General features: G+C 39.5%; 1 protein-coding gene and 1 pseudogene across 1 annotated transcript; both read right to left on the reverse strand.

Annotated features, from left to right (window-relative positions):
• Positions 1-3,306: 3,306 nt before the first annotated feature.
• Positions 3,307-14,831, reverse strand: LOC115728735 (dof zinc finger protein DOF3.1-like). The gene is made up of 2 exons (XM_030659103.2): positions 14,821-14,831; positions 3,307-4,572 (listed from the first exon to the last, which is right to left on the reverse strand). The coding sequence occupies exon 2, from the start codon at positions 4,298-4,300 to the stop codon at positions 3,569-3,571; it is 732 nt and encodes a 243-aa protein (XP_030514963.1). The 5' UTR covers positions 4,301-4,572; positions 14,821-14,831; the 3' UTR covers positions 3,307-3,568.
• Positions 12,898-17,158, reverse strand: LOC115728733 (annotated as a pseudogene).
• Positions 17,159-18,940: the final 1,782 nt, after the last annotated feature.

Genomic DNA, 18,940 nt, shown 5'->3' on the forward strand with positions numbered 1-18,940 from the left:
TTTTATAAAAAAAAATTAATATTTTTTGCATTTTTTATATTTTAATTCCCCTCTTTTAAATTTTTTAACTATTTTTGCTAAATTTTAAAGCTTATTTTAAATTTTAATTTTAAAAAAATTATTTCGAAAAATTAGTAGTTAGTAGATTTTCAAATCTAATTTTAATTTTTTTAAAAATGTTCAGAACTTCACATGGAAGCCTACGTGAACTTAATCTTTTTAAAAAAATTGAGATTTTGTTCTTTTTTATGATTCTTAAAAGTAATTCTTTTTGTCAAAATCAATTTTTTTATTCTTATTTTTGCTCCAAAATTGTTCCCCGGAATAGAATCAAAATCATTTATGTTATCAAATACATTTATGATCCTTTTTTGTTCCGGAGAACAAAATCGGAGAATCGAAATCGTTGCCAAACAGACCCTAAGATTTTGTTTATTTCGTGAAAACTACGGCACTTTCGAAAAATGTTTTTTAGAAAGTTATTTTTCAAGAAAATATTTTTTGGAGTTTGGCTAAGCTATGAAAAAGACCTAGAAAATATTTTCTGCCATTTGGTATGAAAAATCAGATTTCTCCATGAGCTCCTTTTAATAAATTTTTATTTTTCAGTTTTTCCTTTTCATTTTTTTTCAAAAAAAATGAAATTTTTTAATTTTTTAACTATTCATCTTTTTTTCTTTTTTCTCTTTTCTTTCTAATTTTTAATTTTTTTTTTTCTGGTTTCGGCCGGTCGTCATGGTCGGCGACCGCCGTCAACCAGCATAGGTGAGCTCGAGCTTAGCCATGGTCGGCGAGCTCCTATCTCGCCTGCCTTGTGGTGAGCCCGGAGCCCCTTGGCCTCGGTCGAGCTCGATGCTCACCGGCCTTTGGTGAGCCCCAAATCACCACGATCGGCAACCTCGAGCTCACCGGGCAAAGTCATGGCCAATCGCAGGGCGGCCGAAGGAAGGAGAGGCGGTCGGAGGAATAAGGAGTGGCGGTTGGAGGCGGGAAGAAGGATAAAACAAAAAGAAAAAATATAAAACATAAAAAGAAAAAGAGAAAATTAAAGTATAATTTTTTTTTAATTTTTTTAAAAATAGATAGAAAATGAAAACATAGTGAAAAAATAATTATAAGTCAAGGAAGTATAAAAGAGAGGAAGAAGGAAAGATGAGGAAAATGATTTTCACTTCTCAAAAAAAGAAAACATTTTCCTCACTTTTGAAGTTTTTTTTTTCATGAATAGAAAATGTTTTCCTAAACTAGTTTATTTTCCGTAAATGAAATGCCGAAAATCTAAAACGTTTTCCGAGAAGGTGTTTTCTATGAAACAAACAGAATCTAAAGGTAATTCCGTTATATGAGAATCAATAACTATTAGAACACCAGTAGCCACATGATTGTAACCTTTTTTCTTGAAATGATTGCTCAAAATTGAATACGATTGTATCGTCTCACCAGGATCTCAATTGGATTTCCATTCGAACCAGCTCTTGCAGCAAAGACCACTTCCTTTTATGAAGGGGCCAAGACTAGGGGTGAGCATGGTTCCAGGGTAGAACCGAGAACCTGGAATCGGAACTTGTAGAATCCGGTCCGGTTCCGGGTTCCAAGGTATGTAGGATAGGTTCCGGGTTCCAAAAATTTAAGAACCTGTTCTAATGGGTAAGTTTCGGGTTCCACTACTTGGAACCTGGAACCCGGAACCTGGAACCTGGACTCTAGATTTTAAAATAATTTTTTATATTTTTCTTAGTATATATTTTTGCATGATCCTACAATGTTCTATGGCGCCCGATGATGAGTATATAATCCGGAGCCAAACAAAATTTTAGGTTTCGGATTCCAAAAAATGATAAACGTGTTCTAATGTATTGGTTTCGGGTTCTAAATGTAATTTATACTGAACCTAAAACCACATACATCTACTTTCTCTTAGATGTTGTAGCGTTCATTCTTATTTTGCTTAACTAAAAATGAAAAAATAAAAGAAATTGATAGGTTCTCGGGTACCACGGAACCGACCCTAGAACCTGTGACGGGGTAGGTTCCGGGTTCCAAGATATGATGGATAGGTTCCAGATTCCAAAAAAGAGGAACTTGTGCGAGACGGGTAGGTTCCGGGTTCCGGGTGGAACCTGTGAGGAACCTGGAACCGCTCACCCCTAGCCGGGACAGGTGGCCCTTTCACGGGGATGAAGAATTGGGCATGTTTGCTATTGCTATCACAGATTTGATGAGGCTTTCCTAGAAACCCCGCAACCAAACTAATATTCGAGGTTTTGTTTGAGTCATACAAGGTGAAATTCTCAAACATGGAAGTATTATTTGTATACCTACCTGAGCAAAGTCTATAATTGATTTGAAGAATGTCTCAAGATTCAAGCTATTGAATCGGATAATGCCGAGGAGTAGAGACAAGGGAGTGGAACAAAGACCAACGATATTCAAACTTGTTCCGAGAAAGATAAAAGTAAAAATAGGAAAGTGAGAAATGAAGATTGCCATAGACTTTTTAAAATAAGATAGAAAGCAATGTAAGCGATCATTTCTATACAAATATTTTTCAAATTATTCATTTTCCCGAAACCGACCCTTAAAGTAAGCACTTTTCTCTTTGGCTTCGGCCCATTTGCATTAAAATACTAAACAAACTCTTTAACATCAGGACAGGCCTACCGGTTATGTATACCCGAAACAAGGGGTTTGTCAAATATCCTATTAGACATTGGAGATCACCGAAGATCGCCAATTAACCTTCTCCATCCCACAATTTCTTTCAGGAGGAATTTCACATAGTCAATGCTAAGTAGCACTAGCAACAGTAATATCATCTAACGAGAAGAAGAGCGATCCCAGAGCACCTTCTTCTTCCAGCACTAAAAACCAAATTTCATTTTTGACTCCTTGAGAAGTTGAAAGGGAGTGGGCGATTTGGCCACCACCACTTAACAGAATAAAAAAAGTGGGGGCGACAAAGATAGAAACTTCCGCGTAATAAGATAATTATCCAAATGAGATCACATCACGGCTATTTTTTTTGTCCATGCTTTACTAGACAAACCGCCAAATCCCATTCAAACTAGAACCAAGGCTCTTGTTGCCCCCACTCACCCACCTCATCATCTCAGTCAGAACATGCCTCATCATCTCGAATCATCACCAGCCCCATGTTCATAAAATTGACTTTTGAATTCCTAAAGAACCAAGCACAGAAGCAATGCCAAATGCTGCATTCCTCTCTCTTCCAATGCAATGGAGAAACATCAGCTTCCTTCTTGGTTAAAAAAAGTCAAAAACACTGCAAAGTGCAAGACAACCTTATATCACAAACCCTACTGTAATTTGTAATTTAGTTACATAAGTGAGTTTTTTGGACAACATAGATCCAGCACAAAAGGGGGCTAAAACAAAAACCAAAGGCCAAGCATACCTATGAATATATATATACTAAGGTGTATAATGAACCTTCCATTTTCTCATGCTACATTCCGATTCCAGGAAGCTCAGTCACATGAACAGAAATGAGGGAAGAGGGACAACAAAAGGAATAGAGAATCGACCGAATTTAGCAATCTCTCTCTCTCTATCGGTGAAAACTTGAACCCGGAGTATAGATCGCCAGGTCGGGCCATCCGTTCCCTCCGGTCCAGCAACCCGAATCCCCGTTCTGGATGTCCATGAAATTCTCTGGCCCGTCCGTTGCACCCGAATCGCGAGCCGCCGACCCGGGGGCACGGACATTGGCAGGTTTGGCTTCGTCCCCGAGCCCTCCGAAACGCACCACGCTCGCCCCCGGGGCGTTTAAATTCGGACCCTCCAAGATGCTCATGAACTGCCCGCTCGTCCCCAGGAGCGAGCTGAAGGTTCCGGACACATCAAGCATCCTCCTTTCCAGGTCGAATGGCAAGCCGTAAATCCGGGCCGGATCCAGATCCAACGTCGGCCCGACAAAGCTCGGCGGAGATTGTGACGGTTCTTCGGCGGTCCCATTCTGGGCCTGGCTCGGCCCAGTGGCTTGCGGGTGGTCCGCGCCCGCATCCGAACCAGACCCGGCATTGTGACGCTTGGACTTGGAGGAGGCCCGTTTGGTGGCCTTCCGGGTGCCGCCGCCGACGGGGATGTTGCGGAGGGCGCCGCCTTTGGTCCAGTAGCGACGGCAGCTCTTGCAGAAGTGGCGCGGCTGAGAGAGGTTGTAGTTGTTGTAGTAGCAGAACTTGGTGTTGGTGGAGTCGCAGCGAGGGCATTTCAGCTGTTCTTGCTCTGGGAATTGAGGCCTCGTCGTGGGTTGAAACAGTGATGACGGGTCTTGTTGCATTTTCTCACTTCCTTCTCGAGCGCGGCTCACCCAAAAAAGAAAAAAGAAAAGAAGTTCAAGTTCTGAAAGTTTCGGGGACCGAAAATGGTCGAAATCAGTGGTTTTGAGGCCAAAAAGACTCGATTTTGAGAGTGAATCTGTGAGTTAGAGCTCAAAGGGCATGTGCGAAACCGATTCTTGTCCCGGTTAGGTTCAGCTGAAGAGGAGAGATTGGGATTGGAGTGTCCAGAGTTCAGACAGGGTTTTCGGAGGAATCCGTGAAGAAAGTTGAGCTTGTTTTTTTTTTTATATTTTCAAGTCGCGATGTGAAGCGGCGAAGTGTAACAGGAGAGAAGTTGGCAAGAGGACAAGAGGAAGACAGACTATCTCCGTTTCAGACAGCGGATTCACACATGGACTCTCGTAAGAAAGAGAACACCGCAACTATCATCAAGAAATTCAAGACTCAAAACTCCCCAGAAATCAAAACAGCGAAAGCACTGCAAACATTCAGCACCACGATCCAAAGCAGACCATTCAAGAAACTTCACAGACCCCCAGAAAGGAAGAGGACAAAAGAAACAGCGAGATGTGAAGAAGCTACTGGTTTCTGGAAACAGACAGATGTTGCAGACAAGAAGCCCCTCTGAAAAGTCTTGGGCCTGAGAGAGAGAGACAGAGAGACAGAGAGAGAGGACGACGATCAAGCTTCCATCTCCGCGTGAGATAAACAAGCACTGACTTGAAATAGAAGGCTCTCTCTCTCCTCTCTCTCTCTCTCTAGATCACAGAGAATAATGGGACTTAATTTATTCTGAGATGGCTAAAAGTGAGCGAGGAGCTTTGTCCATTGATCTGGACAGGGACGCATATGCGCTAATCAAGAAAGCGAGCCGACCTCAAACGTATTTTGATCGAACAACGGTTTTACAGAAAACGATTCTTTTTACGGGGCTTTTAGCCTTTCTAGATCCTCCAAGGGAGGCATGAATCGGGGCTTTTGTTCGCTCGCGCACTCACTTGCAATTATTCCCCCCCCAACCCGGAAGAAATGTCAAACTCGAATGATGGCACGTGCTTGATTAACCTTAAAACATCATTACATCTCAATATTTTATTAAGCCTTCGACATCTTATTTAAATTACAAGGACGCCTGCCATGTCTCGTTAATTTTAAATTTGGACGAGACGAATTCCAAAACACACTAGTTGAGAGTCAGTTAATTTTTCAATCATATTCAATGGCACGCGACATCGGGAGAGAAAATTAACTCGTGTCTATGTCCAAGCACCGGGATTCAAATAACAACAAGCGTCGGCTTTTAAGTACTTATTTAAAGAGAGTTTCATGATCTCGTAAATATGTTATGTGACGCGACTAATCTTATTCATAAATGAATGTCGGATATTGTGAATAAAATTGGATTAAAATTCACGTGAGAAATGTCGAAAATGTAAATGATTTTAAGTCGTGAAAAAGGGGCCACAAATGAAATTTCCACGTACTCCGATTTCAAACAGTATTATTATTACGTGGTTTAGCAGCTAATTTAGACCGAGTGGTCGTGACCTCTTCTTCCCCTTTCCTTCGCACACTCGATTAATCATCCACTTTAGACAGTCAAAAAGAAATTGGTCCCCGTCGATATGTTCCCCGAGATAAGGAACGTCTCTATCGCACGATAATTACGTAACGAATGGCCGGGCAATCAGCTCCATCGGCTCGGCTCGGGCCAAGTCTCCTGCCGAAAGCTTGATCGCCGCTAATCAGCGATTAATCGAGGCGCGCTTAATCGAGCCACGGAGGAGCCGCCGAGCCGGAAAAGCTCGCGTGCGAACAAAGCAAGCGCCCCACTCGAAGCCAGGGGTCGCATCATTCATTCCCCCCCGCGAATTCCTGGACCTGATCGGGACCGTTGAAAATCCCTGACAGGTCGCATCGCAGCCCTCAGAGTGTCCCGATCGGGGAGCCAGGGGGTGGGGAGAGAGAGATGATGAACGGGCGGACCAACGAGGCGAAGAATCGTAGCTTCGCATTGCCGTCAGGGCTCCGGGTCCCACTGTCATCTCGGACACGTGGCGCGACCCCATCAGCAGAGAGACCACTGTACTCACTGTACTGGAGTGCACACCCCCACACGGGACAGCAATGGAAATCTATTCACGCTCTGCCTGAGTAGTGGGGGGTGAGCGCGATAGCCACGTGTCGTAGTCTCGTGGGGCACAAGCTGGGGGCCCCACCCAAACTTTGTAATAATTCGTCCCTCTCTGCATGCCTCGACCTTCTTCTTTTTATTTTTTTTTTTAATTTGTGCATAAAAATGTGTGTATATATATATGTATATATTGCAATTTCAGACATCCGACTTGCGGGATTTGTACGATTCCATATGAACAATCGTCTACGTGTATTGTCCAATACCGGTAACGTCTCCTGCGGTTATCTTTAAGGGGAAGATACTTCGCATATTGAAAAGTTTTGCATGCTTTGGAGACACTTGTTATAAGAAAAATCGATCAAATTTTTTTTTAATGTATTGCGCTTTTGTTAATTTAGTCATAAAATTTTTAATTTTATTAATTAAATCGTAAACTTTTTTTATATTTTGCCAATTGAATTCATCGGATTAATTTTGATCGAAAATCGTTACGATAAATAATTTTTTAAATTTTAAAAAAAATTATCAATTATTGTATTATTTTATTATTATTATTATTTTTAGTGTGGCCAGCAAGGGACGTCGAGCTCTTATTGACTGTTGGGTGAGGCTATTGCGGACGCGACCGAGGGCAACCCTCACCCGACCATAGTTAAAATAAATAAATAAATAGATAGATACAAATATTATTGAAAATTATCAACGTTAGCACCGGTTTTGCCACGTGGGATGGTCAACGCACGCGTCAAAAAATTTCCAATCAAAATTAATGGAATGGATTCAATCGACAAAACGTGAAGATGTTTATAACTCAATTGACACTTTTAAAATATTTAAAGTTAAATTGGCGAGAATGCAACAAGTTTAGAAATTTTCGAATAATTTTCCCCTTATTATACAATAAGCTTGACCAATAAAGCAAATGTGCGATGCACGCACTGTTCACGAGGCGGCAAGCCCGATTTCAGAATTAATTAGAATTAAAAAAAAAAAGTTGTAATAGAACACGAAATCTGCCGCGCTTGAGTCGAGCACTTGTCTTGATAACCAACTCTTAAGAGATAGCTAAATGCATGAAAGTTCATGCATAATTGGATGGATGGATATCTAGATTTTTCATCGAGAATCAAAACTCATTGCATGTCAGATAGGAACAAATGTAAAATCGAACGGATCGAGATTCGTTGATGTTTGGTCGAGGATCGATGGACGCTTGTTCGCATCGTGTCCATCAGTTTTCTAAGGCACCCAATCGTGGCTCGTCAAGTCGTAATCAGAGAATCTCAAGTCAAACTTCACAGCTTGCTAATAAGGATGAAAGGAATTTCAACTAAATTTCTTGAGCGTGCTTATCAAATCGTTGGAAAGATACTCTGTTATCCTGTAAAATCCTCGAGGAAGAAAAGGGGAAAAAAAGAAGAAGAGAGAGAGAGAGAGAGAGAGAGGGAGATAGTAATTTCTAAATTAAGTGATAGTGGGTTCATGGGTCCATTTCCAAATTAATTGTAATCCATTTTCTCACGATGTTGGTGGAAGGAAACACCCCGCTACTCGTACCTACGATTAGTCGGTTCCGGAGATGAATGTCATTTATATTTAATTGTGATTAAGGTTGCATGTTGGTAATCCGATAAAAGACATTGTTAAAAGGGAGTTCAATTCAATCTGAGTTGGAGGAAAATGCTGCTCTCTTCTTTTATCTGAATGTCCAACTTAACAGTTTGGACATGCTTTTACAGGGACAATCGCCAGGACCCAAGCTCATTTGCTTGAGATCGAGGTTCGACTCACGAGAGTCGTGGTTGGCTTGGTCGATGGCAAGAGCGGCCGTCAGAAACCGAGTCTAGCCCTTGGAGGGAAAATTAACCAAAAAAGTTATAAATCTATTGTATTTGTGTCAATTCAATTATAATCCTTTCAATTTGGCAAATTTAGTCCTAAACATTTTAACGATTTGCCAATTGAGTCGTATACCTTTTAATTTTGTCAATTTTGTCTTAAAATTTTTGACGATTTGACAATTTTGCTCAAATATCAACGACACGATGATTTAGTCAACATCGATTATCCTATGTAGTATGGTATATTTTGACGTGGACACTTTTTGAAATAATGTTATTTTTATTAGTATTATTCCTTCTCTTTGCATTTTCTTTTCCTTTTTTTCTTCTTTTCTCTTTACAAAAAAATTAAAAATTTGCAAAAAATACCCAAGTTAATGTTTGCCGGGCCACGTAAGATGACCAACGCCGACTAAATCGCCACATCAGAGATTTCTAGCCAAAATTAGCTGGAATGGCTAAAATGTCAAATCATTATGAATTAAGTTGGCAAATCATAAAAATATTTATGATTTTTTTTTTTATAGTTTTCTGATCATCGGAAGACGTGGGATCCGGTTGATGGGATCATAGGCTTGTTCATTGAGTCCTAGCGTGTGATCTTCTTGTTAAGATTTGACGCACAATCGCAATGAAAAAAGCGAGAAAGCGAGAAAGAGAAATTGAGACATGAGATTTTATCTTGGTTCATACTTAGCAGTAGCTATTTATGAGCTCAAGCCCAAACTATTAATGAAAAATTATAGATTTAAATCGTAAAAGCCCTCTACTGTCCAGGGGCTGCCCTCTTGTAACTCCCGCTGAAGTGGGACCTACTTGCTTTCATGTCATTAGAAAGTATAAACCGTACCCTAACACTTCTAGGGTAAACTTAGACCAAGCTCTGTCTAGCGAATAACACAATTGTAGTTATCAAGAATCAGATTAGCCTCGCTTGACCTAAGCCCCCCAAGCAGGATTCGACTTTAATCTCTAAATGGCTTTAGTGAGACCACCGAGCTAAAGACGTAAATCGGCAGTCGACAAGCCGGTTGGCCAGTGGTAGTGGCCAATGATGGTGGTTGTTGTGGTAATGAGGATCGTGCAAAGGAATTTCAGCGCTTAAAATTTTACACCGTGTAGACTCCGTTTGTTTCTTGACAAATCAATAATTCGAATGACGATTTCTCTAATTCCGATGGCTTATACTAAGGCATAAGAAGCGATTAAGATTAGGAAAATTATTTTTTCATTTGTCAATTTTCTACAAAAACAAATGGAGGCTGTATCACCAATAACTATTATGAAGACATATTAGAAAATGACATAGAGAGATAGAGAGAGAGAGAAGATAAGGGCCTAAAACCCAAGTAGCATGGCTTGCTAATTACAGAGCCCTTGGCCCGTAAGTTTACACTTAAATCTTTTCTAAGTTCTTATCGCCACATTGGAGGATGCCATACAAGCAAATAACATGATTTTGGAAAGGCGATTCACGAACATCTTATTAGAAATTTTTACTTTTTCTTCATTATGAAATTGAATGAAAGCAAGGCAGCACATGGACAAAAAGATGGCTGCTTGGGCAATGTTAGTAGCTAATAGTCAGTGTGGATCTAACTAAAAAAGATTCATTCCTAATCGAAAACATATAAAGTTTGCCCGTAACTTTATACATGTTTACCATCTTTTCGCAACATGTCAAGACTCGAACCGACGTCGTTTGCTTACGTGAAAAAGGAAAAATAAAAATAATGTTGTCCTACCTTGTATGCCCACGGGGTTACTCTATACATAACCTTTTTTTCCCTTTCAATGCGATTAATCGCAATTAATACGAATTCTATGGTTTTGGCATGAGATTGATCAATGATTTCTAAATTTCTCGATCTTCAATCTGTTCATGCATATTTTTGAGAAATTCCTAGTGAGAAAAATCACAGCAAATGTTATTGGTAAAGGCTATATTTTTCTAAGTCCTTCTTTCTCAAACCACGCCTCTGATTTGAGGGATTATCAGTGGTGGACATCGCGTAGGCACATCCATGCAAACTTAACTGATTGGAGAAAGTTTTCTCGAATAGAAATGATGGAAGAAATCACGCTTTTCTTAATGCTTTCCCTCGATATGCTAAGGAAATTTTTTAACGTGGATCGCTTTTTACGGGGAAAATTGTCAAAAAATCTCAAACCTATTATACTTTTGTCAATTTAGTCATAATCTTTTTTAATTTTTTCAATTGAGTCCTAAATCTTTTCATACTTTGTAGATTGAGCCCATTCGGCCAATTTGGGCCGAATATTGCTTACGTGAATGGCAGTAGTCTTACGTAGTACAACCATCGCTGGCATGGACAAATTTTAATAATATTTAATTTTTTTATTTGTTATTATTTTTATTTTTTTCTCTTTTCTTCTTCCTTTTGCTAGTCACAAGCGATGGCAAGCCGGTCCTCGCCCGTGGAGGGCAACGACGTCGCGAGGTGATTTTTCCAAAGCTCCTTTTCTTCACTCTACCAAAATGAGATTATACAAGATTTGAAGCCGTATGTTTTCGCACGTCTCCATTATCTTCATATAATGGTACCCGTGAGAAATTCCACTACTACAGATACAATACAAAGTTGATATACGTATTAATTTAAAATTTCGTTTAAAATATAACTATACAAATCACTCAGCAAAAGAAGACAAAAAAAAAATTAAGAGAAATCTCTCTTCAACCCCCACATCAAGGAGATGAAAGGGAAATTAAAACCCTTCCCTTTCACCGAAAAAAAAAAAAAGTGCTGCCAATTTCAATCGTATCTGCCTCTATAATTGCTATACACACTTCATAACCCTAATTCCAAACAACTAGGCTGTTGACAGGGCGGTCATGAAGCGGAAAGCTCCGGCCTCTGCCAAAGCCGCAAGGAATCGATCCCATTTTGTTTGCTTCGCGGCTTCATCCTTGGCAACGATATTCCTATGGAGGGCAACCTCGACCCTTTCCTAAGGCGTGGCCAGCCCGTCCGGCCATCGCTTGTGGCTGGTGGCCGGCCACCAACAAAAGAAAGAAGAAAGGAGGGAAAAAAAATAGAAGAAAAAGAAATATGAAAATTATTTATGTTAGTGCCAATTGTGCTATGTAAGATAACTGGCGTTCATGTTAATAATTTTCAGTTAAATTTGGCCGAATGGATTCAATTATAAAAGTGTGAAAATGTTTAGCATTCAATTGACAAAATAGAAAAATTTAAGAACGAATTGACAAAAGTGCAATAAGTTTATGATTTTTTTGACAAATTTTTCCTTTTTAGGCAAATAGGAATTAAATCCACCTTTAAGTTGGTAAACCCTAAACTCCTGAAATACCATAGTTGAGTTTTCCTCATCTTATTGATTAGACCGCTGATGATGAATAGGTTAGCCTAACTCAACAAGCACATTAATTTGCGTGCACGAGTGGAAGTATTTTTGTGGAGGATAACTTAGATAAATTACATTCTTCAGAATCAGAGGTTGATGTACCAAAAAAGCTGAACTTGACCAACACTGAAAGTTAGACGCAAAAAATTTCTCCATTTCAATTCCTCATTATGATTTGTGGAAAAAAAAAAAAAGAACATTAAACTAAGAAAATAATAGTTAACCGAAACTAAGAAAATGGTACGAAATACTAACTGTACCATTGCTAAATTCCTTTATGGTTGACGTTCGATCGAGGGCGAGATGCCAAGAGCAAGATCCCGTGTAAATCCGACATATATAACATCAACTTTTGAGGTTCATTAATATCACCGATCTACATTCACTGAACTTTCATCAATTTGTTGAATTGATGATTCGATTTTTTATTTTTCTCGAGAACAGTTTAGGAGAAGTACCCTGTTCAAGTAATATATGTTGGGATGTGATTCATACTCCCCCGCGATAGGAAAACACGTGGGTCTCGCTCCATGCTGATTGGGGGGAGAGGGGGTCCGGGGAAGCCATCCCAGCATGCGTCTCAAGAGGGCAGTGCCCCTTGGATATCATAGGGCTTTTACGATTTAAGCCTGTAATTTTTCATTAGTAGTTTGGGCTCGAGCTTCTGAATAACTATACTGCTATATATATTTTGTCTGTAATTGAGTGATATAACGAAAGGCGTGTGGTGCTAATTATAGTGAAATCTTCTGCTGGATGTAGCTCTTGTTTATGGGTGAGCTATGATAAAATCTCGTGTCTCAACTTCTCATTCTCGATTTACGTTTTACTTCGATTTGATTGTGTATCGAATCCTAACAATATATACATCGACTCTACCGTTCATAAAAATATTTGTTAGGGGTAATGAGACACCAAATGAAATTTACTCCGAAAAGAACACGACAAAAAGAAGAAGAAAAATCTAGAAGGCACGCATCACCCCGATTTTGCATAATTTAGTATATAAACACGTAGGAACTAGAGTATTCAAAATGATACGCAACATACATAATTAACGCGTAATGTGAAATGATTCACATACATAATTAGCAACATCATTCAGAAATCAAAACTTTGATTTACATTTACAAGTAATTTCTTCCCACAATTGGAAGTTGACCGTCATCACGAGTCATCATCAGCACTTTTCATCACCATCGTGCATGTCCTCCTCCATTGTCTCTTTCTACAAAGAAGCCATGACTCTCTCTTCGAGCTTTTGCAGGTTCAACTTCACTATGGTGTCGGCGAAAAGCTTGGTGTCTTCACAAGTGTTCCCTTCGGGGATTTGCACGGCGTGAGACTCCAAAACCAAAGTCACGGCCTTCCTGTCTTCTTCATTCATCGTCACCGCATTCACAGAGGTCACCGAGCAGTAAGTCGCGAAGCCAATGGTCGCCTCCGTTAACCCTAAAGCTCAGCACGCGCCTCTCGTCGTCAAGGACCTCCAATCTCTCCGCGCTCGTTGAGGCCGGCAACCCCGTGATCACGGCGACGTCGTGCACGCTCCCGACCCCGACCCTGCCGTCGCCTTCCCTCATGTGGCAGGTCTTGACGAAGTGCTTGTACGTCTGCGGGTTCGCGAAGTCGCGCACTGGACGGTGATGGAGAGGAAAGAGAGGAGGATTAGAAAAAGGAGATTATTCTCTGGCAAGAGGGTTCAAAATAAGAAAAAATCTAAAGTACACAAAAAGTTGTAATCTTTTTTTGTACTTTTTTTTTCTCTGTGGTAAGAAAAGAATCAATATTACTCAAGGAGCATTTTTTATTATTTTTGTATCATCGAGATATTAGTAAAAGGAATATGGTAAACCTAGGTAAAAGTATTAAGAGATTTTACTTAAAAGTGGTTTAACGGCTTCATATTGGGTGCTAGGCACATTTACAATACACATATCATACCGCACCATATCTCGATGCTTAGACGTAACTAGATAGCTTAAATATTATACACATGCGGAAGACACGCTGCTCTGTTGCTCCTGGAAGTGGCCACAATACAATGGGTCAAGGGTGGTGCTTCGAACTCGAATCTTGAGTGGGAACGACGAACCCGATTACCACTTGTCCCGATAACCAATTTATTTAGTGCACAAATTTTAGTAAACTTTTAGTGTTCCTAACATGGCTCATTCATACGGTTCCTCTTCCCATTGTGGGTGTATGCAACCACTAGCCTCAATCGAAAATGTTGACAATCCGGCCAATTAAAGACGAAAATGCAGCGGTTCATTGTACTTGCGAGCTAGGCTTCTTGAGATGTGAAAATATACGTGCAAAGTGCATTTTTTGTTGGTGGTGGCGATGAAGCAATGTTTAATGATGCAAAAGCAAAATGTGTAGGTCCAAAAAAAAAATGCTTGGGAAATAAAGTCACAATTTGGCAACTTGCTGATATAAAATTCAACATTCTCCATCACACCCGAGGCTACGGACAAAAAGGAGTAATTGGGAGTCGACACGGGCTCAAATAAATAAGTATTTTTAATGCACATCTTTATTTGAAGGACAATAGTTTATTTAATATTACGTTCTTATAGGTGAACCCATTGGTTCATGGGATTCTAGTGTAATTAAGCCCGTTCTATTCCTAGTACACATAATTATCAACATAAAGAAGCCAACGTAGCTTTACAAAACTAAAATTTAATATAATTAAGACGTATTAAAGCTTCGATTAGGTTGACTAATGTACAATTTTAAAATAAAATCCTCTTCATTAAATATGCATGTGGTCCCTGCCATTGTAATTTGTGTGATATGGGCTAGTTTAGACTCTTTCTCTCATTAACTCTTAATATAAAAACATAAGTTGAAGCTCAAATATTTATCCAATATTGACAACTTGTGTTAAGTTAAAATAATGCCAGTACATTTCACTCTTTTTTGAGTGGAATTGGAATTTGATTTTTTTATGGTTTTTTTTTTTTTGTGGTCTCCGGGTGACCACAATTCCATCACCATTGATCAAGTTGTTTGCATCTTTCTATATTTATCGTAATTAATTCCAATTTTGTAGTGCATAAACCACTTTAAGTGTTGTTCTTCTTTGTAGCTAGGTTGTGATTCGACAAGACTTTATCTCTGGAGGCATTGATGTGTCTTCTACAGCTTTCTTTCTAAAACATTGATATGCCATGTAGGACAGCCGGTGGTCACATCAGGGGTTTCAACCTAAATTGGCTAGATGGACGGTATTAGTACTAATGCAAAAATGTTTAGAACTAAATTAATCCAATTGAAAGGTTTATGATTAAATTGGGACCAATACAATATATTTAAAACTTTTTTTGATATTTTCCCTTTTTTTATGTAGGGTTGTTCCCATTAATTCCCCTAATCTAGCCAGCCAGAATGAGGCCTTTATAACTGTTCACATAAAAGAGAGTATAATTAATTTTAATACATATATTTAAATTAAGTACATCTAATTAACTATCTAGCTAGTATAACCCAATATTTAGCTAATTTTATCAATGCTGTAAAAGAAGCTCAATGGTTACAATACAAGTTTCCAGCATTGTATGAACATAAAGAAGGTCCCCACTAGCACATCTAAGGCAAGGATCAATGTAGTGGAAAATGATGTCTGCACAATTTGACTCACTTTTAAAGATTGATGTATGAAATTAGTTTCAAAATAAGCCGTAAACATTTATGACAAAATTGTACCTATGCCAACTTGTTTAATACCTACTTTTACAGATTTTTGTATGGCTTTTACATATTAATTTTGGTAAATTAATCTTTGCATTCTTAATTCTACTATGTTATTAGTAGCTGCCAATCCACGCTATTCTCCCCCACAAACTCTAGCCGCCATCTCCATTCTCTCTCTTTCTCATCTCACACAACTCCCTTATTCTTAGGGGTGAGCATGGTTCTAAGGTGGAACCGAGAACCTGGAACCGGAACCTGTAGGACCCGATCCGGTTCCGGGTTCCAATGTATGCAGGGTAGGTTCTAGGTTCCAAAAATGGAGAAACCTGTTCCAATGGGGTAGGTTTCGGGTTCCACTTCATAGAACCCGGAACCTGGACCTTAGATTCTGAAATAAATTTTTATATTTTTCTTGATATATGTTTTTGCACGATTATACAATGTTCTATGGCATCCGATGATGAATGTATGATTTGGAGCCAAACAAATTTTTAGGTTTCGTGTTCCAATAGATTGATTTCGGGTTTTAAATGTAACATGTACATAGTCTAAAATCACTCACATCTACTTTCTCTTAAATGTTATAGCGTTCACTCTTATTTTGCTTAATTAAAAATGCAAAAATAAAAGAAAATAAAAGAAATTGATAAGTTCTCGGGTACCTGGAACCGACCCTAGAACCGGTGATGGGGTAGGTTCCAGGTTCCAAGGTATGACGGGTAGGTTCCGGGTTTCAAAAAATAAAGAACCTGTTTCGACGGGTAAGTTCTAGGTTCCAAATTGAACTTGTAAGGAACCCGGAACCGCTCACCCCTACTTATTCTATCTCTATAGATGGAGAGTTTGAGCTAGATCTCTCCCTCCCCTCCCTTCTTCTTTTTGTTAACTATTTTAGTTCTTTATTTCTTGCTTTCCTCCCGTTTGTGGAGCCTTTTTCTTCCGATCTAATCTAGATCCAGAAGCTTCTTTCTCCGGTTTTGTGGAGTTTTTTAGCTATGTTTTCTGGATTTCGCTTCCCTCGGATTTCGTTAGTGTACAAGTCCAGCTTCAAATAACATCAGATGAGCCTCATGAAGGTTTCGGTCTTAGTGTCGGATCTATACTCGTTTAATCTTTTCATTACGTATGGCGATGGTGTTGGGGACGCAGGACTTAGACATGCAATGCCAATAGGTAAAGTCATAGCAACAAATGAAAATCTCGATGTATGCTCATTATTGAAGACGGAATCGGTGATCGGCCGTCAATTTTGATTTGAAGAAGCTATAGATTTGTTTTTCGAGTGTGTGACCCTTGACTTTGTTCTGATGATTTATCTTGTTATTTAATTTATCTTTTTATTTGGACCTTATCTTGTTTTAAAGTTGTCATGGTCCAAACTGCAATGTTTCACTTTTTTTTTTTTTTTTTTACGGATATGAATGAAATGGTACTTTGACCACAAACAGAAAGAATCTTGTTGTGTCCACATACGGCATGCTTTTGTGCTCGGAACATTGATATACACATCAACATTAAATTATATCCTCTCTTCTCCTCGAGAAAATACTTAGTGGCCTACGAGCGCCACACGAATAGCTGACGTGGCGTGCATCTTTTTATTATGAGTCAATCACAAATCGACAAGTCTTTTGTTCAAGCCCAGCACTTCCTTCTCTTCCATCTCCACTTCCTCCTCCTCCATATGGTTCAAGTCGATTGCTTCCCCCCTCCACTATCAACACCGGCAGGTTGCCGGCGTCGCGTCTGAGGCGAACAGTGCTAGGCGTCCAACGCTCTTTAGGCATTTACGCAGTCGAAGTTCATGGGGACGGAGCTGCAGATCTGAAGTCGGCCACCAGTGGGGCTCGCAGCCCTGGACAAGCCGCTGGTGTTGGAGCCATGTTGCAGATCTGGATATCCCATTGTGGCCATGAACCACCCTTTCCCATGCTACTTAACCATAATTAAAAAAGTACCATCTTGAAAAAGTATTGATAACACGATGAGACAAATCAGTTGATTATAGTTTGGTTACTTAACCATACATTTGAGACCTCGCTTTCTCTCTCGAGGCCTCCATAGTCTACTTTTCTGGAGAGCAGAGGAGGACATAACTCTGAGACTTCGGCTCCTCTCTCTCTCTCTCGATCATTCTTATCGTCGGATCAAACCTGCTCCATACATGGCTAATGGGTACGCCAACTATTTTTTTTTTTTTGAGTCTAAGTACGGATAATTTCATTAACTCAAAACAAGTTCGTGAACATCCGAAATTAAAATACCTAACATAAGTTTCGAGGGATGAGACAACCAGTGAGAAGGGAGTTCTTGTTTCCGTTGGGTCTTTAATATCCAATCTGCAAGTGTCACGGACCGAGGTTTTCGTGGCACAACCAATATCCCATGGCCGAGAAAATGCTCAAGACCTGATGTGTCCTTTTCTAATGCTTTCTAGAATATTTTCAAGGGCAGGCAGAATGGTAATTGTCCCGTGCTCTAGAATATTCCTATTTAATATCGATGGTGAGTTAGATGGGAAGATGCGACATTAGCCATTAGATCGAGATACGATCAACGGTTATAAAGCGAGACCCTCTACTATATAAAGAGATATCCTCCTCTCATTCGAACATCCAAAAAGAAATACAAAGCATTCTTATCCCAAAGCATGCAAGAAAGCCTAAATTGCCGCACGAATCGACCTAAACATTCTAAATTTTTTTCTTTAATAAATAAAGAAATAAAGAGTTTCTTACGAATTCCCGAAAGATTCGTTGGAATTCAATCCAACAATGGGATTCTTAGTAAAAATAGAAATTCTCAGAAGATATAGTCAAAAGAAAAGATACTCTATATCTATACTTTCTATAAATAATATGATTTTTTTAATTAATAATAAGTAATATCCTTATAAAAAAAGAATTATCCGCACGACTCATGGTCACTTCTCACGGACTTTCGGCTCCGTTGACCAGGCAATCGTGCAAGCGCTCTCTACTTCCATTGTCTTCCGGTGGTCGCCAGCTACTCGAGCAATGCTGCACTCCGGCTAGTCATCCAACTTAAGGGGGTTCTTTGCCGGTGGCTGCCACACTTGAGATGACCGCAACTCCGACTCCTCTGTTTTCTCACCTGCTTCTACGAGATCGATGACTTTGCTCGGCTTTGTTGTTGTGTTTGGACGAGATATTTACATGCTGCAGTGGGTGCCCTTTCCTTCACCTAATGTTTCAGACAAATCTTTGGTCCTCATAATCTTTTAGGCGACTGGATAGATTGTTGATAATGAGGATTCTAATGTATGCATCATGCTATCCGTGTTAAGGTCATGATTGCTAGAAGAAATTGCCCACAAAAAATATTCCGAGGTATCGATCTGGTTCTTGCTGGACATTAAACTTGTTTGTCTCTTTTGCTATTTTGAAATGAAAGCAGGTGCATGTCGTCTCACGCATATTAAGTTCTGGTGAACTCTTTCGAACATGTTAGGATTGGCGTTCGATTGAAGAGGCTCTGAAGTCGGGACCAGTTCCTTGTTTTGGAAAGAAACTTCGCTTGCTAATTTTTCTCAAAGAAGAGAACAAATA

The sequence above is a fragment of the Rhodamnia argentea genome, chromosome 8 (genome assembly GCF_020921035.1).
Source record: "Rhodamnia argentea isolate NSW1041297 chromosome 8, ASM2092103v1, whole genome shotgun sequence".
Taxonomy (NCBI): domain Eukaryota; kingdom Viridiplantae; phylum Streptophyta; class Magnoliopsida; order Myrtales; family Myrtaceae; genus Rhodamnia; species Rhodamnia argentea.

Excerpts from the sequence above, each read along its gene's own strand:
- LOC115728735 (XM_030659103.2), bottom strand. The coding sequence starts at position 4,300 with ATGCAACAAGACCCGTCATCACTGTTTCAACCCACGACGAGGCCTCAA.